Here is a 23709-nt window from a genome sequence, read left to right as displayed (position 1 = left end):
CAATATTGATTAGGCCTAATAGCCAATAAAACTGACTTGACTACTTGCTAATCGTCTATGTTGTTCTTCAGCACACATGGTAGCACGTTGTGCTACTAATAACTTACTGTCATCACTCCCCTGAGGGAGGAACTGGTGTGTGTGTGTGTGTGTGTGTAGGCCTACATGTGTTGACAAGAAGTTGAACCAAGCCCTGGGATGTTGTCGAGAGAGACAACAAAATATTAAAAGTCACACTCCCAGGAGAACAGAATGTAGCCTGCCTCGTTGCCTTTTCAGAACAGGAGAATAGAAAGAATGTTGCCTTTTCAGAACAGCAATTGTAATTTCAAGGTTGTTCGGCAGTCGCAGTCAGGATCTGACTGTACAGTAATAGCATAGAACTAGCCTCGACTCCAGCAGTTCTAGGTTCTCCAGATAAGAACCATGCTGGTGCTTGAGGTCTGGTATCTGGTAGACCATTTATGAACTCAGCAAAAAAATAAAAGTCCCTTATTCAGGACCCTGTCTTTAAAGATAATTCATAAAAAACAAAATAACTTTGCAGATCTTCATTGTAAAGGGTTTAAACACTGTTTCCCATGGTTCAATGAACCATAAACAATTAATGAACATGCACCTGTGGAACAGTCGTTAAGACACTAACAGCTTACAGACGGTAGGCAATTAAGGCCACAGTTATGGAAACTTAGGACACTAAAGAGGCCTTTCTACTGACTCTGAAAAACACCAAAATATAGATGCCCAGGGTCCCTGCTCATCTGTGTGAACGTGCCTTAGGCATGCTGCAAGGAGGCATGAGGACTGCAGATGTGGCCAGGGCAATTAATTGCAATGTCCGTACTGTGAGACACCTAAGACAGTGCTACAGGGAGACAGGACGGACAGCTGATCATCCTCGCAGTGGCAGACCATGTGTAACAACACCTGCACAGGATTGGTACATCTGAACATCACACCTGCGGGAAAGGTACAGGATGGCAACAACAACTGCCCGAGTTACACCAGGAACACACAATCTCTCCATCAGTGCTCAGACTGTCCACAATAGGCTGAGAGAGGCTGGACTGAAGGCTTGTAGGCCTGTTGTAAGGCAGATCCTCACCAGACATCACCGGCTACAATGTCGTCTATGGGCACAAACCCACCTTCGCTGGACCAGACAGGACTGGCAAAAAGTGCTCTTCACTGACGAGTCGCAGTTATGTCTCACCAGGGGTGATGGTCGGATTCGCGATTATCGTCGAAGGAATGAGCGTTACACCGAGGCCTGTACTCTGGAGCGGGATCGATTTGGAGGTGGAGGGTCCGTCATGGTCTGGGGCGGTGTGTCACAGCATCATCGGATTGAGCTTGTTGTCATTGCAAGGGCCATTCCCCCCCAGAAATGTCCGGGAACTTGCAGGTGCCTTGGTGGAAGTGTGGGGTAACATCTCACAGCAAGAACTGGCAAATCTGGTGTAGTCCATGAGGTTGAGGTTTACTGCAGTACTTAATGCAGCTGGTGGCCACACCAGATACTGACTGTTACTTTTGATTTTGACCTCCCCCTTTGTTCAGGGACACATTATTCCATTTCTGTTAGTCACATGTCTGTGGAACTTGTTCAGTTTATGCCTCAGTTGTTGAATCTTGTTATGTTCATACAAATATATTTACACATGTTAAGTTTGTTGGGAAAAAAACGCAGTTGACAGTGAGAGGACGTTTCTTTTTCTGGTGAATTTAGCATGGAATGAACTACAATTATATTGTCCTTACCACAGTGTCTCTGGAGGAGGAATCGAAGAGGCAGCAGGAGGATCCACCCAGCACCAGCGGACCAACCATGACCTCTGACACTGACCATCGTCAAGACGGTATTGAATTTGAAACCCCATGGCTCTGTTTAGTCAGAACAGACTCCTGTATTCATAGTGTCTCAGAGTAGGACTGCTCATCTACTACCAGTGTCTCCGTATGAGCAGGAGGCCGATTATATTATTTTATGCTTACAGGCCCTGGGCTGCATTCAGCAGGGCTCAACGTTGTGGAACGTGTTAATTTGCAATATATTATGTAGGACAAACAAGATTCTCTGACATGTAGAAGAAGATAAATGTCTATTCATGACATTTGCCTCGAACATATCCAGAGTTGATTGATTAGATAACACACTTTTCCACATGCTATTTTCTTCTGATGCTATTTTCTTCTGATATAATGTATTTCATTACTTTCCATTCAGTGTTTTTAAAAATTTTGGATGAGAAGTAGCCTAAAGTGTCTTGTTTGTGGATGATCATTAGCTAACACTGCTTTGTTTGTGTCAACAAAGCAGGGCCCAGCCTAGCAGACTGATTATGGCTAGAACTCTGATCCTTCTGTGGGGATTCTGTATAGTACAACCCTACTATCTACCGTACGAAATAATGTAGCAGTATCTGTCATCTCAGCAGTAGAATTAAGACATTCTTCTGACTGGGGAATTTTTGTGATTTTGAATATAAAGTATCATTGAAGTTGCCGTTGTACCAATCCAACTGTAGGAACAACTGTGTGTCCCCGTATTGCAGGCCCACGTCCAGTTCTCTCCAGGATAGCGAGCACCTCTGAGGAGGATGTTCTCTGTCCTATTCCACCTCTCCCCCCCGGACCTGATTCTCGGTACGAGAGAATTGGAGGCCAAACAGGGACTTCGTAAGTACGGTTATGTGACATGCATGCATGCATATATATATATATATATATTTTTTTTTTCATTCCAGCTCTTGGTCATACAAAATTTTAAAGAGCGTAACTTGTATTGTTGTATTGAAGCAGTCACTTTTTATTTACAAAGTCAATCCCTAGCAACATAGTTTCCATCCTGAGACCTGAGGCCCCACACAAAGAGCGGATTATATGAGAGCGTATGAGACCCTGTATTCATAATTGTTTGACGACATTATTGCGTTAAGGGATGTGATTTGACACGGATCATGTTTTATTTGTTATGTTGTAGTTTTTTACAGACCCTGATCCACCTCCTGAAGGGGAACATCGGCACAGGGTTGCTAGGTCTACCTCTGGCTGTCAGGAACGCAGGCCTTGTGGTAAGGGTTAGGGTTAGAAGAGGGACATTGGTATGGGGCTGCTAGGTCTACCTTTGGCTGTCAGGAACGCAGGCCTTGTGGTAAGGGTTAGGGTTAGAAGAGGGACATCGGTATGGGGCTGCTAGGTCTACCTCTGGCTGTCAGGAACGCAGGCCTTGTGGTAAGGGTTAGGGTTAGAAGAGGGACATCGGTATGGGGCTGCTAAGTCTACCTCTGGCTGTCAGGAACGCAGGCCTTGTGGTAAGGGTTAGGGTTAGAAGAGGGACATCGGTATGGGGCTGCTAGGTCTACCTCTGGCTGTCAGGAACGCAGGCCTTGTGGTAGGGTTAGGGTTAGAAGAGGGACATCGGTATGGGGCTGCTAAGTCTACCTCTGGCTGTCAGGAACGCAGGCCTTGTGGTAAGGGTTAGGGTTAGAAGAGGGACATCGGTATGGGGCTGCTAGGTCTACCTCTGGCTGTCAGGAACGCAGGCCTTGTGGTAAGGGTTAGGGTTAGAAGAGGGACATCGGTATGGGGCTGCTAAGTCTACCTCTGGCTGTCAGGAACGCAGGCCTTGTGGTAAGGGTTAGGGTTAGAAGAGGGACATCGGTATGGGGCTGCTAGGTCTACCTCTGGCTGTCAGGAACGCAGGCCTTGTGGTAAGGGTTAGGGTTAGAAGAGGGACATCGGTATGGGGCTGCTAAGTCTACCTCTGGCTGTCAGGAACGCAGGCCTTGTGGTAAGGGTTAGGGTTTGAAGGGGGACATCGTTCTACCACCATTTTACTTTGATCTATTCTAGAGCTCCTTAGTAGATGTCCATGGCTAATACATTTATTCTGCAAGTGCAGTGTGAGGGAATGACACAATCCCAATGGTGACTATTAGGGTTGCAAAAATTCCTGGAACTTTCAATATATTCCCTTGTTTTCCAGAAATCCTGGTTGGATGATTCCGGATTCTCTGCTTATTCTCTCCTGATTCTAGAAACCTCCAACCGGGATTTCAGGAAAACAAGGGAATATATTAAGTTCCGGGAATTTTGCAACCTTAGTGACTATAACTAATGTCGGAATCCCAATGTGACTACACCTAATGACGGAATCCCAATGTGACTACACCTAATGACGGAATCTCAATGTGACTACACCTAATGACCGAATCCCAATGTGACTACACCTAATGACGGAATCCCAATGTGACTACACCTAATGACGGAATCCCAATGTGACTACACCTAATGACGGAATCCCAATGTGACTACACCTAATGACCGAATCCCAATGTGACTACACCTAATGACGGAATCCCAATGTGACTACACCTAATGACCGAATCCCAATGTGACTACACCTAATGACCGAATCCCAATGTGACTACACCTAATGACCGAATCCCAATGTGACTACACCTAATGACCGAATCCCAATGTGACTACACCTAATGACCGAATCCCAATGTGACTACACCTAATGACGGAATCCCAATGTGACTACACCTAATGACGGAATCCCAATGTGACTACACCTAATGACGGAATCCCAATGTGACTACACCTAATGACGGAATCCCAATGTGACTACACCTAATGACAGTCTTCTCTCTTCCTTTCCAGTTAGGACCCCTGAGTCTGTTTGCCATGGGGATAATAGCAGTCCACTGTATGAATCTGCTTGCAAAATGTTCCCACCACCTCAGTGCAAAGTAAGTGGAGCCTTTCTCACACCATTTGTCTGAAGCACTTCTCAGTAGTTCCATAATTATACATATTTTTCTTTAATTTAACTAGGCAAGTCAGTTAAGAACAAATTCTTATTTAAATTGACAGCCTACCCCGGCCAAACCCGGACTCCCAATCACGGCCGGTTGTGATACAGTCTGGATTTGAACCAGGGTGTCTGTAGTGACGCCTCAATCACACTGACTTAGACTGCTGTGCCACTCTGGAGACCCATAAACAGATCCAATTGAACAAAAATACAGTGGGGCAAAACACATCTGGGCCCATATTCAGTTTTTCCATTCAGACCAAAATGAATAAGGTTACATGGACAGGGTAGTCCTGATCCCAGATCTGAATCTGGGCCCTGAGTGATGTTCCCTCTGTTCTAGGTTGAACAAGCCCTTTCTGGACTATGGTGATGCTGTGCAGTATGGTATGGAGAATGTCTCGTGGCTGAGAAGGCACTCAATATGGGGGAGGTAAATATATGTAGAATATGTCTACAGTGGAACGTGTCTACAGTAGTTACTACAGTAGTTACTACAGTAGTTACAGTAGAATGTGTCTACAGTAGTTACAGTAGAATGTGTCTACAGTAGAATGTGTCTACAGTAGAATGTGTCTACAGTAGAATGTGTCTACAGTAGTTACAGTAGAATGTGTCTACAGTAGTTACAGTAGAATGTGTCTACAGTAGTTACAGTAGAATGTGTCTACAGTAGTTACAGTAGAATGTGTCTACAGTAGAATGTGTCTACAGTAGAATGTGTCTACAGTAGTTACAGTAGAATTGTCTACAGACCAAAATGAATGTCTACAGTAGATCTGATGTTCCCTCTGTTCTAGGTTGAACACTAGCCCTTTCTGGACTAATGTGTCTACAGTAGTTACAGTAGAATGTGTCTACAGTAGTTACAGTAGAATGTGTCTACAGTAGAATGTGTCTACAGTAGTTACAGTAGAATGTGTCTACTGTAGAATGTGCACTCAGTAGTTACAGTAAATATACAGTAGAATGTGTCTACAGTAGAATGTGTCTACAGTAGTTACAGTAGAATGTTACTACAGTAGTTACAGTAGAATGAATGTGTCTACAGTAGTTACAGTAGAATGTGTCTACAGTATGTGTTACAGTAGAATGTGTCTACAGTAGTTACAGTAGAATGTGTCTACAGTAGTTACAGTAGAATGTGTCTACAGTAGTTACAGTAGAATGTGTCTACAGTAGTTACAGTAGAATGTGTCTACAGTAGAATGTGTCTACAGTAGAATGTGTCTACAGTAGTTACAGTAGAATGTGTCTACAGTAGTTACAGTAGAATGTGTCTACTGTAGAATGTGTCTACAGTAGGTACAGTAGAATGTGTCTACAGTAGAATGTGTCTACAGTAGTTACAGTAGAATGTGTCTACAGTAGAATGTGTCTACAGTAGAATGTGTCTACAGTAGAATGTGTCTACAGTAGGTACAGTAGAATGTGTCTACAGTAGAATGTGTCTACAGTAGAATGTGTTTACAGTAGAATGTGTCTACAGTAGAATGTGTCTACAGTAGGTACAGTAGAATGTGTCTACAGTAGAATGTGTCTACAGTAGGTACAGTAGAATGTGTCTACAGTAGAATGTGTCTACAGTAGTTACAGTAGAATGTGTCTACAGTAGAATGTGTCTACAGTAGTTACAGTAGAATGTGTCTACAGTAGGTACAGTAGAATGTATGTACAGTAGAATGTGTCTACAGTAGGTACAGTAGAATGTGTCTACAGTAGAATGTGTCTACAGTAGGTACAGTAGAATGTGTCTACAGTAGAATGTGTCTACAGTAGAATGTGTCTACAGTAGAATGTGTCTACAGTAGTTACAGTAGAATGTGTCTACAGGAAGGTTATGAATCACATGAAATGTATTCACCTTATTCAGTAATTGTTTGGTTTAATACCTGGTGTTTTCAGTCCCCGCTAATGTTTAGAAACAATGTTTATTTGTCTCCTTGTCCCTGTTTTCCTTCAGGCGGATAGTGAACGTGTTTCTGATCATCACCCAGCTGGGTTTCTGCTGTGTCTACTTCGTCTTCCTCAGTGACAACGTCAAACAGGTAGGGGACATGTCATCAAGTTGACTAGTACTGTTTCACACCACCAGGTGGTATTGTTTCCTTCTTCCTGAGCAGTACCAGCAGTTTGGAAGTTATTTTTTTTACATTTTATTTTACCTTTTATTTATACAGGTTTTTTCTCATTGAGATATCTCTTTTCCAAGAGACCTGGTCCAATAGCAGCACAGGGAACAACGTTTCAGACAAAACAACTTACATACACGAACACAACATTAAACAAAACTATAAACACACATACAGTACAACAGATACATATTACAATTAAAAACACAAACATCTTGACTAAAAACAGCCGGCCTAAAGACAATAACACTCTTCTATTATATATACATCGATCAAGTGTTTAAACTCCACCAATGAAACTAGATCATCACATTTTAAAATGTTCAGGAGAGAATTCCAGGACCACGGAACTGAGTAACTAAAACTGTTTCTACCATGACCTGTTCTAATTTTTGGTACTGTTAGAAGCAAATCAGAATGGGACTGTAATTGATATTTATTTACTGACCTGACTTAAAAAGAACAGAGATTAAATGGCATTTTACCCAATATGGCCTTATAAATCAGTGTATACCAGTGTTTAAGCCTACGCAAGGTCAATGACGACCAGCCAACAGCACTGGAGAGATCACAATGATGTGTTAGACGTTTCTGATTTGTAATGAATCTGAGGGCTGCATGATACACTGAATCAAGTGCTCTCAGGGTAGTGGCTGAGGCCTGCATATATATAACATAACTAAAATCTAAAACTGACAGTAATGTACATCGTACCAGCTCCTTCCTGGCCTTAAAAGCAAAACCAGCCTTATGCCGGTAATAAAATCCTATTTTCAGCTTGAGCTTCCTGATCAAGTTCTCTACATGCACAGTGAAGCTCAGCTTATCATCAACCCACACACCCAAATATTTGTACACTTTAACTTGCTCTATAGTATGTCCAGCCAATGTAGCAATGACATGATTTGTAACATGCCTGGCATTTGAAAATACCATGCATTTTGTTTTACCCAAATTTAGAATCAGCTTTAAATCATACAGATTCTGTTGTATGATGTTAAATGCTCTTTGGGCATTTTCTAATGCTAAAGATGAACTACTACCACTTGAATAAATAACAGTATCATCTGCATAAAAATGAAGATCCGCTGTTTCAATAAGATCCCCAATGTTGTTGATATACAAAATGAACAACAGTGGTCCTAAAATAGAACCTTGCGGAACACCTGAGCACACCTCTATGGACTCCATCCGCCATTACATATTGTGTACGATTTGATAGGTAACTTATAAACCAATCTAGAGCATGACCAGTAATTCCACAACATTGTCCACGGTGGCAAAATCCTTCGACAAATCAACAAAAACAGACACACAATGTCACTTCTTATCAAGAGCACAGTGGATGTCATTTAAAACCTTCAATGTTACTGAAACAGTGCTGTGGCCAGGCCTAAAACCTGATTGCATTCCATTTAAGATGTTGTTTTCTTGGAAGTAGGTTTTTAGCTGCCTACTAACTAAGGACTCCAGTACCTTTGACAGTACAGACAATTTTGATATGGGTCGATAGTTGTCAAGTAGCGAGGGATCTCCACCTTACAGGAGAGGCAGTACAAAAGCAGATTTCCATAACTTGAGGTTTTCCTTAACATCAAGCGTAAGGTTAAAAATACATGTTAAGGGGGAGCAATGATATCTGCGGCTAGGCGTAGGAGGCGGGGGTCTAGTTCATCAGGGCCAGGGGATTTTTTAAAATCAATTTCTTTCAGGGCTTTACACACTTCTGAAACGGAGAAGGATGAAAAGGAGAACTTGGTGAAGGAGTGCACAGGGGTGTCAGGTAAATTCATAGGGGGCTCAATTATACCTTTTGACCTTTTCAAATAAACTGCCTGCATCTAAAACATGCTGGTTCAAGGCTTTCAGAATGGAGGTTCTCTCAGTTACAATATGTGTGTCGACCAACAATTGTTTAGGACGCTGTGTGTCTTTTCTGCACTCCAAACCTTTCACTACTTGCCAAAATTTGGATGGATTATTTACATTTTGTGAAGTAGATTACAGGTAGTGGTCTGCTTTCAATTTACGGATCATAGCCACACCCATATTTCAAAGATGTTTAAAAGCCATCCAATCATCTGCCAAAACAGTCCCTCTTGCTTTAGCCCATGAAGCATTTAATTCCCTTATGATTCTTGTAAGTTCCTTAGTAAACCAAGGGTTCTCTCTGCCCTTAATCCTGAATTAAAAAAAAAAAGGGGTTATCATCACTGGAGTGGACAAGATTCCAGCAGTTTGGATGTTATCATCACTGGTGTGGACAAGATTCTAGCAGTTTGGATGTTATCATCACTGGTGTGAACAAGATTCCAGCAGTTTGGATGTTATCATCACTGGAGTGGACAAGATTCCAGCAGTTTGGATGTTATCATCACTGGTGTGGACAAGATTCTAGCAGTTTGGATGATATCATCACTGGTGTGAACAAGATTCCAGCAGTTTGGATGTTATCATCACTGGTGTGGACAAGATTCCAGCCAAACTCTTCTGCTTGTTCTGTTACTTAGCTACAGTGCATTCGGAAAGTATTCAGACCTTTTGACTTTTTCCACATTTTGTTACGTTACAGCCTTATTCTAAAATGGATTAAATCGTCCCCCCCCCCCATAAATCTACACACAATACCCCCTAATGACAAAGCGAAAACAGGTTTTTAGACATTTTTACAAATGTATTAAAAACAAATACCTTATTTACATAAGTATTTTTAGACCCTTTGCTATGAGACTCGGAATTGAGCTCCAGTGCTTCCTGTTTTCCATTGATCGTCCCTGAGATGGTTTTACTACTTGATTGGAGTCCACCTGTGGTAAACTCATCGGACACTGAAATCTTAAACCATGTTTATTCTTCCCAAAGGATTGAACAGCTGAATCGACAAAAACATATTTACAATAGTGGTGGTATTTGTACCCCACTTTGGGTGAAGTCTCCTCCTTCTCGCTAAACATTGCATCTTTATGGCGGTTAAAGTAGCGTCCAGACCCAACCCATCTCTATGTCTACAGTGGAATCTCTCATTAGCTCCACTTCCTCTGTCATGGCGTCTTCAAGCTCACCCATTATGCAGCTAGACCTCACTTCACGTGACAGCTTTCCCCCCTCCCGAGGAGAGACATGACGATCTTTACTGCTGCAGGTGCTGTACGGAGTACTGTGTGTGCACTCAATCTCCAGAATTCAGCCCGTGCCCTCGGTTATCTCTTGCTCAGCCCGAGCCCTCAGTTATCTCTTGCACAGCCCGTGCCCTCGGTTATCTATTGCTCAGCCCGTGCCCTCGGTTATCTCTTGCTCAGCCCGTGCCCTCGGTTATCTCTTGCTCAGCCTGAGCCCTCGGTTATCTATTGCTCAGCCCGTGCCACTTCCACTTGGGAATATACACACTGCTACGCACGGGTCACTTCCTGACGACGTAGATTCACTAGATCACTAATTTGTGACGTGACTAACAGCCCCCGGTTCTCCCATCGGTCTCCCAGTTACCAGCTACCAAGCCATGTGACATGAGTCCTGAAACTGATATCCCAGCAATGCTACTAAAGTAATGCCCACGATGATGCATACCTCAAACTCCCTCATTTATACCGTAGTCCCATTCCAAGCTGTTACTATAGCCTTCTTCAATTACTGTCCCTACAGCGACTGCCGTGAGTAATTACTTCATGGAATCTGTCAAGTGTTCACTGGTTGTTATGAATGGGGAAGAGATGAATGAAGTTGGAATATCCAACCTAACAAAACTCTGAGTTACAGGTTTCTTGAAAGTTGACAATAGTGATGGTATTTCAGACACTATCTCTTCTACTCTCACCATGATCTGGGTCTGTGTTAACGTTCAATTGAACTCCTAATAGACCCTATATTTTGCACAGTTAGCTTCGTAGAGAGACAGGAGGACAGTTCTCCGGTAGCAATAAATTGGGTGATCCTAATTTACCTAACACAGCAAATTTTTACTCAGATTAAATGTCAGGAATTGTGAAAAACTGAGTTTAAATGTATTTGGCTAAGGTGTATGTAAACTTCAACTGTACATAGTCTCTGGGAATGATACCACTCTATCCCCACAACCTTCATTAATGAGCCTCCACTGATCTCCACCCCAGTCACATTCCATCTCCCTTAACAACCTTCCTTAATGAGCCTCCACTGATCTCCACCCCAGTCACATTCCATCTCACTTAACAACCTTCCTTAATGAGCCTCCACTGATCTCCACCCCAGTCACATTCCATCTCCCTTAACAACCTTCCTTAATGAGCCTCCACTGATCTCCACCCCAGTCACATTCCATCTCCCTTAACAACCTTCCTTAATGAGCCTCCACTGATCTCCACCCCAGTCACATTCCATCTCCCTTAACAACCTTCCTCAATGAGCCTACACTCATTCCATCTCCCTTAACAACCTTCCTTAATGAGCCTCCACTGATCTCCACCCCAGTCACATTCCATCTCCCTTAACAACCTTCCTTAATGAGCCTCCACTGATCTCCACCCCAGTCACATTCCATCTCCCTTAACAACCTTCCTTAATGAGCCTCCACTGATCTCCACCCCAGTCACATTCCATCTCCCTAACAACCTTCCTCAAACACACCATTCCATCTCCCTTAACAATCTTCCTTAATGAGCCTCCACTGATCTCCACCCCAGTCACATTCCATCTCCCTTAACAACCTTCCTTAATGAGCCTCCACTGATCTCCACCCCAGTCACATTCCATCTCCCTTAACAACCTTCCTCAATGAGCCTACACTCATTCCATCTCCCTTAACAACCTTCCTTAATGAGCCTCCACTGATCTCCACCCCAGTCACATTCCATCTCACTTAACAACCTTCCTTAATGAGCCTCCACTGATCTCCACCCCAGTCACATTCCATCTCACTTAACAACCTTCCTTAATGAGCCTCCACTGATCTCCACCCCAGTCACATTCCATCTCCCTTAACAACCTTCCTTAATGAGCCTCCACTGATCTCCACCCCAGTCACATTCCATCTCACTTAACAACCTTCCTTAATGAGCCTCCACTGATTTCCACCCCAGTCACATTCCATCTCACTTAACAACCTTCCTTAATGAGCCTCCACTGATTTCCACCCCAGTCACATTCCATCTCCCTTAACAACCTTCCTTAATGAGCCTCCACTGATCTCCACCCCAGTCACATTCCATCTCACTTAACAACCTTCCTTAATGAGCCTCCACTGATCTCCACCCCAGTCACATTCCATCTCACTTAACAACTTTCCTTAATGAGCCTCCACTGATCTCCACCCCAGTCACATTCCATCTCACTTAACAACCTTCCTTAATGAGCCTCCACTGATCTCCACCCCAGTCACATTCCATCTCCCTTAACAACCTTCCTTAATGAGCCTCCACTGATCTCCACCCCAGTCACATTCCATCTCCTTAACAACCTTCCTTAATGAGCCTCCACTGATCTCCACCCCAGTCACATTCCATCTCACTTAACAACTTTCCTTAATGAGCCTCCACTGATCTCCACCCCAGTCACATTCCATCTCACTTAACAACCTTCCTTAATGAGCCTCCACTGATCTCCACCCCAGTCCCCATCTCTTAACAACTTTCCATCTACACACATTCCATCTAACAACCTCTCCTTAATGAGCCTCCACTGATCTCCACCCCAGTCACATTCCATCTCACTTAACAACCTTCCTTAATGAGCCTCCACTGATCTCCACCCCAGTCACATTCCATCTCACTTAACAACCTTCCTTAATGAGCCTCCACTGATCTCCACCCCAGTCACATTCCATCTCACTTAACAGCCTTGTGCAAACCTTTTGTCTCAACCACGGGCCTCGTGTGAACCTCGCCTCCTGCTACAGATACATGTGCACATATAGCATTCCATCTTACCCATAACACACCAGTCACTACTCCTAATGCACTTCTACAGTTATAAACACACTAAAACATTCTTAAATCAATTAGTCAATATAAATCTGTCCTTCCTCTGGAATAATGATTCCACGAAACCTAAAAACATACTGACTTGAAAAGGAAAGAGAAAGTACATGTTTTAATAATTTCCCAGCGCCTTTGACTTTAAACTGGGGAAAGAACTGTCCATCTGTTATGTTCTATGCCCTTGTGATGCCCGGCTCCTTCCATTTTCATCCTTGGGTGTTAATAACGCAAGACACAGACTATGAGCCTTGTATGCAATTCATTGTACCGTATCATCCTGCTATCTATATGTATTGTTGCGATTTAACATTAAAATTGTGATGACATGGTAAAAAAATTTTTTTTTACAAAAAAATGATGTTTGAACCAAGCTATCATCCAGTGAGTTCTCTAATAACCTCCCTGTCTAAGGACACTTAAAGATAAGGTTTCTAGAGCCCTCTCTAGGCATAATACATTTGGGCAGTGCACCCACCCCAGCAACTCTCTCTCGCTGTAGCTGAATCATAACTAAATCATTTTATAAATTATCCAACTCAAATTTAGAATGACAGTTCTTAGTGTTTTACTTTGAGTCTTATCATGTGAATTTGAGCTTCTCAACTTGGCACACATCATCACGGTTAGAATGTACATTTATAAACGGGGGCCTTTTATTGCCGGTAATGACTATTCTCATTACAACCCCCCCTTTGTCCCTGTTTTCCTGTTGTGAGAGGCATGGTAATGAAAGATCGCTATCTCCAATGTATTCTTTGTATAAATTGTTTGCAGTGTGTAGGCCTTCCTCAATCCCACCCCCTCTCCTCCCGGGCATTTCCTCCTTCCCAACGGCACATATGTAACTCTTGTCTGTCACTTTTAATGGCCCTTGGTAATGTCCCGATTTCAATATGAAGTAATACGTTTTTTTTTCTCCCACATACACAAGCCTCTCACCTGAGCCGCTACCACCATTCTGTCTGGTCCATTTCTCCTGGCTCTTCATGCTCCTTTCAGCTGACTCTCTGAGGGAATGTATCCTAGGCTACATGCTATGACTAGGATAGAGACTAGGATAGATGGTGCTATGGTAGGCTACACGGTGCTATGCTAGGATAGATGGTGCTATGGTAGGCTACATGGTGCTATGCTAGGGTAGATGGTGCTATGGTAGGCTACACGGTGCTATGCTAGGATAGATGGTGCTATGGTAGGCTACATGGTGCTATGCTAGGGTAGATGGTGCTATGGTAGGCTACACGGTGCTATGCTAGGGTAGATGGTGCTCTGTTAGGCTACATGGTGCTATGCTAGGGTAGATGGTGCTCTGTTAGGCTACATGGTGCTATGCTAGGGTAGATGGTGGTGCTACATGGTGCTATGCTAGGGTAGATGGTGCTCTGTTAGGATAGATGGTGTTACGGTAGGCTGGTTTGAATGTAATCTCTCTCCATGCTCACTCTATATGCGCGGTCTCCGGACTCATGGCACACTCCTGCTGCCCGTACCCAGGTTAATGGCTCGGACTCATGGCACACTCCTGCTGCCCGTACCCAGGTTAATGGCTCGGACTCATGGCACACTCCTGCTGCCCGTACCCAGGTTAATGGCTCGGACTCATGGCACACTCCTGCTGCCCGTACCCAGGTTAATGGCTCGGACTCAGATTGGAGTGTCCAAAGTCACTGTCACATTGAACGCCTTCGTTGCTCTTTCTTCAGCCGGTTAGGGAGGGTTTTGAGTTTCACACACACTGTTTGTGGTCAAATTATTCCTACATGCATTAAGACACGATCATACATCACCTTCCATGATAACCTCGAGAGGACAGATCAGGAAAAACAGTTTAGTTCAATTAATTTCGGATTCAAGAAATCCAGACAAGCATTGAACTGTATGACAAATTATTACATTCCCAATTTTCTTAAATAACATTATCTCTACGACAAATGTCAAAGAGCATAACAACATGCTGTTACTGTAGAAACAACCATTGTCAAAGTTAGTTCATATTCCCTTATTCTGCTGCTGATCTCTCTGAAGAGTTACCAGATCAGAGAATTAGCACCCTAACCCAACAATACAGTAGACCCAATGTGGTGAAATTTGTATCGATACAAAGACACAAAAAAATGAAATCATCAATTCACATATCACAAATCAAATCAAATCAAATGTTATTTGTCACATACACATGGTTAGCAGATGTTAATGCGAGTGTAGCGAAATGCTTGTGCTTCTAGTTCCGACAATGCAGTAATAACCAACAAGTAATCTAACTAACAATTCCAAAAAAACATTGCATCACAATCCATTTGGAGTAACTGTCAACCCATTTATTAACATATATTTTTCCTTCTATATGCAGACTGAACTAAATACGTTTGTGTATTTTACCCAAAGACCAGGGTCCCTGGGAACTATTTCCCCTTCAAACACATGATTCACATCGCGATTCAAAAACATGTTCCATCAAAAATAAACAAATTCGAATAACCAATCAACTCAGAATTACAACTCTTTAACTCCATATGGAAATAATGGTATCTCATAAAGTAATTGCATACCCAAATTAAAACCAAGTTGATAAGACCCCACACAAAATAAATCCCACAGTATCAACACCACTAACACATACTCATAACCGTGTGTGTGTGTGTGTGTGTGTGTGTGTGTGTGTGTGTGTAAAACACACATGAACAGGCCTTATCTGGGAACTCCGTTTCTAATTCAGAACCTTTTACACTTAAAACTGCTGAATATCACTAACTGCTCTCCCCAATACCACAGTCTCTGGGAACATTCCAACGAGAGATAATGAAACCCCCCCTCCTCTTCTGAAAAACAAAGTGTACATTTCGTTAGCATTCACTACATCTTAATCAGCAATCCAGAAGTATTAATTATAAACCGAAGAAGATAATGGTAAATCCACAGTCCATTACTCCAATCATGTTTTAATCCACCCCATTCTTTTATGTATTTTTAATTTAGTATGTACTACCCTTAGACACGGTGACTTATTCTCACCACGAGTCCAACGATTCACTGGTCTCTTTCCCCTATGATTCTGCATGACCACCACACTACCATGTTCATGAACAAAAAAATGTTACTTTCTTTTTAGGTGTGGTACCCTTATGCTAATTCCTCGTGAACCCCTCCACATTTTTGTCCATTCTAGAAATCTATTTCAGAGTAAGACAACATAAAATGTAAATCTATTCGTAATAAAATGACAATGTCTCATGAGATTAAAAACCTTCCAAGGTTTTCTGAGTTTGCGAGGAGTGTTTGGTCAGATAATGTCAGTGTTTCCTCCTTAGAACCCATCCCCCTGGTATTTCTACTAGATCCTTCAACCCAATATGCTTTTTCCTTTGGCAAATTTAGCCAATTTCTCACCATAAGGAATCTGCGATATTTGATCCTGGCATCTATTAAAAAGTTGTGTAAGACGTGATCTCATGCAGTGGGGCAAAAAAATATTTAGTCAGCTACCAATTGTGCAAGTTCTCCCACTTAAAAAGATGAGAGGCCTGTAATTTTCATCTTAGGTATACTTCAACTATGACAGACAAAATGAGAGAAAAAAATCCAGAAAATCACATTGTAGGATTTTTAATGAATTTATTTGGTGGAAATTATGGTGGAAAATAAGTATTTGGTCACCTACAAACAAGCAAGATTTCTGGCTCTCACAGGCCTGTAACTTCTTCTCCTCTATCCTCCACTCGTTACCTGTATAAAAGTCACCTGTCCACAACCTCAAACAGTCACACTCCAAACTCCACTATGGCCAAGACCAAAGAGCTGTCAAAGGACACCAGAAACAAAATTGTAGACCTGCACCAGGCTGGGAAGACTGAATCTGCAATAGGTAAGCAGCTTGGTTTGAAGAAATCAACTGTGGGAGCAATTATTAGGACATGGAAAGACATACAAGACCACTGATAATCTCCTAACCGGTAAGGTGTGTGCCGACAACACCAACCATTAGGTTCTTATTATTAGAGTAAGAACTCAACGGACACTGTGAAAGCTTAAACCAAGTTTATTCTTCCCAAAGGATCGAACTGTTGAAGCGACAAAAACATGTTTAAAATAGTGGTGGTATTTGTACCCCACTTTGGGTGAAGTCTCCTCCTTCTCGCTAAACATTATCTTTATTGCTAGGCAGGAAACTAAGTGATACGGGCAATAACATTGCCCCCTTAATGTGACCTGACCTCCACCCCCTTCATCACTAATCCATGACTCTCTCTCCCCTTATCAATGCCTGCCACATGTGATCGCTTTCCCTAAACTCAGTACATTCCAAGCTTAGTTGCACCCATCATATACCTTCCTCCTACAGATAACCATTAGCCTCTGGTGTAGTCCCTCGGCTATGGCACCCCTCAGGTCTCTATTATAACTAATGATTCATAACATTTAAAGTTCAGACATCCCAAAGCCATCACTATCCATCGGTTGCTTGCACCTTGCTGGAAAGGGCAATATGAAGAAAATAACAGATCCAGCAGAGTACAGTTTAGGATGGCATGACGTGAGAGAAGGTGTTCACTATACTTTGGTATTCTTCCTTCAGGTGGTGGAGGCCTCTAACGGGACAACCATGAACTGCCACAGAAACCAGACGGCTGTGACCGTCCCCAGCTTTGACTCCCGTCTCTACATGTTGTGTTTCCTGCCAGCTGTTATACTCTTGGTGTTCACCCCAAACCTGAAGTATCTGGCCCCACTCTCTCTGGCAGCCAACCTGGCCATGTGTACTAGTCTGGTCCTCATCTACTTCTTCTGCTTCACGGTAGGTACTGCAGGGCTGTTTTCTGCTTCACGGTAGATACTGCAGGGCTGTTTTCTGCTTCACGGTAGGTACTGCAGGGCTGTCTTCTGCTTCACGGTAGGTACTGCAGGGGTCAGGATACTGCAGGGCTGTCTTCTGCTTCACGGTAGGTACTGCAGGGCTGTTTTCTGCTTCATGGTAGGTACTGCAGGGCTGTCTTCTGCTTCATGGTAGGTACTGTCTACTGCTTCATGGTAGGTACTGCAGGACTGTCTTCTGCTTCATGGTAGGTACTGCAGGGCTGTCTTCTGCTTCATGGTAGGTACTGCAGGGCTGTCTTCTGCTTCATGGTAGGTACTGTAGGACTGCATCTTCTGCTTCATGGTAGATACTGCAGGACTGTCTTCTGCTTCACGGTAGGTACTGCAGGACTGCGTCTTCTGCTTCATGGTAGGTACTGCAGGGCTGTCTTCTGCTTCATGGTAGGTACTGCTTCAGGACTGCATCTTCTGCTTCATGGTAGATACTGCAGGACTGCATCTTCTGTTTCATGGTAGATACTGCTTCATGGTAGGACTGCATCTTCTGCTTCATGGTAGATACTGCAGGACTGTCTTCTGCTTCATGGTAGGGTACTGCATCTTCTGCTTCATGGTAGATACTGCAGGACTGTCTTCTGCTTCACGGTAGGTACTGCAGGACTGCGTCTTCTGCTTCATGGTAGGTACTGCAGGACTGTCTTCTGCTTCATGGTAGGTACTGTCTTCTGCTTCATGGTAGATACTGCAGGACTGTCTTCTGCTTCATGGTAGGTACTGCAGGATTGCATCTTCTGCTTCATGGTAGGTACTGCAGGACTGCATCTTCTGGGGGGAGGTACTAACATGAACTTGTCCGAATAAGAAACGCAACTTTTCATTGCAAAATGTTTTCTGTTGCAAAACATTTTGGTACAGTGTGCACTAATGAATACACTCCAGTCCCATGACACGTGTTACATTCCCTAGCAAGAAACCCCCCAAAAATGTTGTCAAACAGAAGGGGGAACTAACGAAGAATCACGAACAACAACCAAAACAAAACTGGTGGGGTTTTAGGAGGGGTTCTGAAAAACACTCATAAAGGTGTCTACTGAAAGTTGACTTGCAACAACTGGGACCTAAAAGACACCCACCGTGAGCACCCACTAAAAGAAGAGAAGAAGCAAACACAATTAAAACCAACGCCAAACTTCGACAGGAAGGAGACCACAAAGTGGAGCAGAACAGGGGAAAATCAGATTTTGTTTTTGTTTTTGTTTCTTGGCTCTCCCCATTTTGATTTCTAACTGGAGCACTGGGCCAGCCACTATTACATATCCCCTGGGCCAGTCACTATTACATATCCCCTGGGCCAGCCACTATTACATATCCCCTGGGCCAGCCACTATTACATATCCCCTGGGCCAGTCACTATTACATATCCCTGGGCCAGCCACTATTACATATCCCCTAGGCCAGCCACTATTACATATCCCCTGGGCCAGCCACTCTTACATATCCCCTGGGCCAGCCACTCTTACATATCCCCTGGGCCAGCCATCCCCTGGGCCAGCCACTCTTACATATCCCCTGGGCCAGCCACTCTTACATATCCCCTGGGCCAGCCACTCTTACATATCCCCTGGGCCAGCCACTCTTACATATCCCCTGGGCCAGCCACTCTTACATATCCCTGGGCCAGCCACTCTTACATATCCCCTGGGCCACCACTCTTACATATCCCCTGGGCCAGCCACAAAGGTTACATATCCCCTGGGCCAGCCACTATTACATATCCCCTGGGCCAGCCATGTGTTAACATATCCCCTGGGCCAGCCACCTTGAAAATATCCCCTGGGCCAGCCTCTTACATATCCCCTGGGCCAGCCCTCACATATCCCCTGGGCCAGTTTACATATCCCCTGGGCCAGCCACTCTTACATATCCCCTGGGCCAGCCACTCTTACATATCCCCTGGGCCAGCCACTCTTACATATCCCCTGGTTATCCATTCTTAACAAAACTTAACATTCTTAACAATGTTATCCATTCTTACATATCCCCTGGGCCAGCCATTCTTACATATCCACTGGGCCAGCCATTCTTACATATCCACTGGGCCAGCCACTCTTACATATCCACTGGGCCAGCCATGTTCTTACATATCCACTGGGCCAGCCACAATATTACATATCCACTGGGCCAGCCACTCTTACATATCCACTGGGCCAGCCACTCTTACATATCCCCTGGGCCAGCACAGGTAAAACACCTTCTGACTAATGAAATGTCAAGCCAGCAAAGGTGTAACACCTACTGACTAACGAGGTGACACCAATGTGTTAACGTGATAACCTCTAACCTTGAAAAATAAATGTAAAAGCCTGTAACACACTGAGCCGTTCCCTCAGTCTCAGCTTTAGTTGGTTTATTCATGACGTTGGCACTTAAAAGCTGAATTACAGTAAATACATAACTTACTTGATGCAAAGCTCCAAAACATCTATTCTTAACAATGTTATCCATTCTTAACAAAACATCCATTCTTAACAATACATCCATTCTTAACAAAACATCCATTCTTAACAATGTTATCCATTCTTAACAATACATCCATTCTTAACAAAACATCCATTCTTAACAATGTTATCCATTCTTAACAAAACATCCATTCTTAACAATGTTATCCATTCTTAACAAAACATCCATTCTTAACAATGTTATCCATTCTTAACAAAACATCCATTCTTAACAATGTTATCCATTCTTAACACTAGTAGCCATCTAAATCCACTGCATGTTATGTATATAATGAAATGTTCCAACAATATGATACCATTCTAATGTAGGCATTCTATAGCATCCAGCCCCGCCACCCCTACCTCTCCACTGATTGGGTTGTGGTTGTTATGGATGAAGAGGCAATGACTAGTGACAGGCAGTGTTGTGTTCGAGACCTATTCAAGACCTGCGCAAATCGAGTTAGTCAAGACCAAGACCGGAGGGTGGGGGTGGGGGGTCCCAATTCAATTTAGACCAGGGCAACTAGGAACTCTGTCATGGTTTTAATTTACTGTTGAGAGTTACAATAGTAGAATACCGAAGGTGCAAATTTCAAAATTTGGTTGTACATCAGCAGTTGTTCTCTTTTTATGCCAGTCACTGACAGTTACTCAGTTAGTCAATGTCAGCTAACATTTTATAGTGAGTCTAGCTGCCAGCTATCTAAACTTTTAAAATAATCCTGGTCAAATTACTGACTGGGAGGCCCCCATTTGATCATCAGATATCATGTTAAAAACTGTACAATGTTCTCTCTGCTCCATGGCCAAATGTTCTCTCTGCTCCATGGCCAAGTGTTCTCTCTGCTCCACGGCTAAGTGTTCTCTCTGCTCCATGGCCAAATGTTCTCTCTGCTCCATGGCCAAATGTTCTCTCTGCTCCATGGCCAAATGTTCTCTCTGCTCCATGGCCAAATGTTCTCTCTGCTCCATGGCCAAATGTTCTCTCTGCTCCATGGCCAAATGTTCTCTCTGCTCCATGGCCAAATGTTCTCTCTGCTCCATGGCCAAATGTTCTCTCTGCTCCATGGCCAAATGTTCTCTCTGCTCCATGGCCAAATGTTCTCTCTGCTCCATGGCCAAATGTTCTCTCTGCTCCATGGCCAAATGTTCTCTCTGCTCCACGGCCAAATGTTCTCTCTGCTCCATGGCCAAATGTTCTCTCTGCTTCATGGCCAAATGTTCTCTCTGCTCCACGGCCAAATGTTCTCTCTGCTCCACGGCCAAATGTTCTCTCTGCTCCATGGCCAAATGTTCTCTCTGCTCCACGGCCAAATGTTCTCTCTGCTCCATGGCCAAATGTTCTCTCTGCTCCATGGCCAAATGTCTCTCTGCTCCATGGCCAAATGTTCTCTCTGCTCCACGGCCAAATGTTCTCTCTGCTCCACGGCCAAATGTTCTCTCTGCTCCACGGCTAAGTGTGTATAATTGCAGCAAACGTGTTTCTTTAAAACAAACAAATAGGCTAGAGCCAGCTCTGACTCTGTGGGCATCGATGTGGGTGAACCCATGAACCCCTGTGGCCCTTCATCATGAGTTCTGATTGGTTTTGTGGCACCCACCTCCATCAAAGTTGCCCATCTCTACTTAAGACATTCAGAATGGTGAACAAATGCATTCTGGGGGCAAATGGAGCCACTTCAAATGATCACTCTCCCAAACAGATGTATAATAGATCAAAATACAGGTAGCTGCGTCAATAAAAGAAACTGCTTGAGTAAATGAAGGACACAAAGTATACTGAACGCGGGTGCTGCCACACAGATGTGGTTTCTGAGTTAATTATGCAGTTAACATCCCATCCTGCTTAGCGTCGTGTATAAAAATGGCCTGTTAGCCCATTATCTTTGGCTACCATGGCTAGAAAAAGAGTCCTCCCTCCAGGGGGACCCTGACCATTGGGGCGGCTGATGGGCTGTGTGTTTCCGCCAATGTTTCTACCATCATCAAAACACCAAACGGTGGAGTTTGTGGTGGAAGAACGATGTCGTATCCCTCCAATAGAGTTCCAGACACAAGTAGAATCTATGCGAAGTCTCAAACATCCTATAATGTTAACTGCTATGCATTGTTATTTAATGACCTTACTGGACTTAATTTGATATTCAACCGATTTTTCTGTTTTTGATTTCCAGAACATCCCAAATCATATCAACCTTCCCAAGGTGGGTCGTGCCAAAGACTACCCTCTCTTCTTTGGAACGGCCATCTTTGCTTTCGAGGGGATAGGAGTGGTAACGTATTACTATTCATGTTCAACATATGCCGCAAAAAAAACATTATTACCATGTTAATACTGACATAATTTCATGGTATTACAACGTCACTACAGTTAGTAAGGTGTAGTTTCATTGGTATAATGGCAACTTAAGGTGAAGTGTCACCTAACGTTGTTCCTCTCCATGTCTCAGGTCCTGCCCCTGGAGAACAAGATGCAGAAGCCTCAGAGTTTCAATATGGTTCTATGTCTGGGTATGGGCATCGTCACCTTCCTCTATATCAGCTTGGGGACCATAGGCTACATCACCTTTGGAGAGGCCATAGGGGGAAGTATCACCCTTAACTTACCCAACTGCTGGTGAGTTCTTCTTACAATGTCCTGAAGAGATGGTGCTGTATAGAATCATCACATAGATACTGAAGAGATGGTGCTGTATAGAATCATCACATAGATACTGAAGAGATGGTGCTGTATAGAATCATCACATATACTGAAGAGATGGTGCTGTATAGAATCATCACATAGATACTGAAGAGATGGTGCTGTATAGAATCATCACATATACTGAAGAGATGGTGCTGTATAGAATCACATAGATACTGAAGAGATGGTGCTGTATAGATACTGAAGAGATGGTGCTGTATAGATACTGAAGAGATGGTGCTGTATAGATACTGAAGAGATGGTGCTGTATAGATACTGAAGAGATGGTGCTGTATAGATACTGAAGAGATGGTGCTGTATAGATACTGAAGAGATGGTGCTGTATAGATACTGAAGAGATGGTGCTGTATAGATACTGAAGAGATGGTGCTGTATAGAATCACATAGATACTGAAGAGATGGTGCTGTATAGATACTGAAGAGATGGTGCTGTATAGATACTGAAGAGATGGTGCTGTATAGATACTGAAGAGATGGTGCTGTATAGATACTGAAGAGATGGTGCTGTATAGATACTGAAGAGATGGTGCTGTATAGATACTGAAGAGATGGTGCTGTATAGATACTGAAGAGATGGTGCTGTATAGATACTGAAGAGATGGTGCTGTATAGATACTGAAGAGATGGTGCTGTATAGATACTGAAGAGATGGTGCTGTATAGATACTGAAGAGATGGTGCTGTATAGATACTGAAGAGATGGTGCTGTATAGATACTGAAGAGATGGTGCTGTATTTTTTAACAGTGTAACACTGGTCATAATTTTATTCATCGAAAGGCGTTTGGT

The 23709-nt window shown here is 43.3% G+C and overlaps 1 protein-coding gene across 4 annotated transcripts in view; it reads left to right on the top strand.

The window, feature by feature from the left end:
* The window catches only part of LOC112255886 (proton-coupled amino acid transporter 1), a 51638-nt gene that overhangs the window by 3727 nt on the left and 24202 nt on the right, over window positions 1-23709 (top strand). For 2 of the 4 annotated variants that reach the window (XM_042326072.1, XM_042326073.1), the window contains exons 2-10: window positions 1767-1859; window positions 2556-2679; window positions 2984-3074; window positions 4669-4757; window positions 5166-5255; window positions 6786-6870; window positions 17479-17697; window positions 22393-22491; window positions 22669-22835. In XM_042326072.1, coding sequence (XP_042182006.1) covers window positions 1767-1859; window positions 2556-2679; window positions 2984-3074; window positions 4669-4757; window positions 5166-5255; window positions 6786-6870; window positions 17479-17697; window positions 22393-22491; window positions 22669-22835 — 1057 coding nt within the window. Of the gene's footprint in view, window positions 1-1766; window positions 1860-2555; window positions 2680-2983; window positions 3075-3331; window positions 3395-3650; window positions 3714-4668; window positions 4758-5165; window positions 5256-6785; window positions 6871-17478; window positions 17698-22392; window positions 22492-22668; window positions 22836-23709 lie in introns of those variants that run through there. The other 2 variants (XM_042326074.1, XM_042326075.1) reach the window with 2 other exon arrangements.

Source organism: Oncorhynchus tshawytscha, linkage group LG08 (genome assembly GCF_018296145.1).
Source record: "Oncorhynchus tshawytscha isolate Ot180627B linkage group LG08, Otsh_v2.0, whole genome shotgun sequence".
Taxonomy (NCBI): domain Eukaryota; kingdom Metazoa; phylum Chordata; class Actinopteri; order Salmoniformes; family Salmonidae; genus Oncorhynchus; species Oncorhynchus tshawytscha.
Note: the sequence above shows the minus strand (reverse complement) of the source record. Positions and strands in the feature narration are given on the sequence as shown.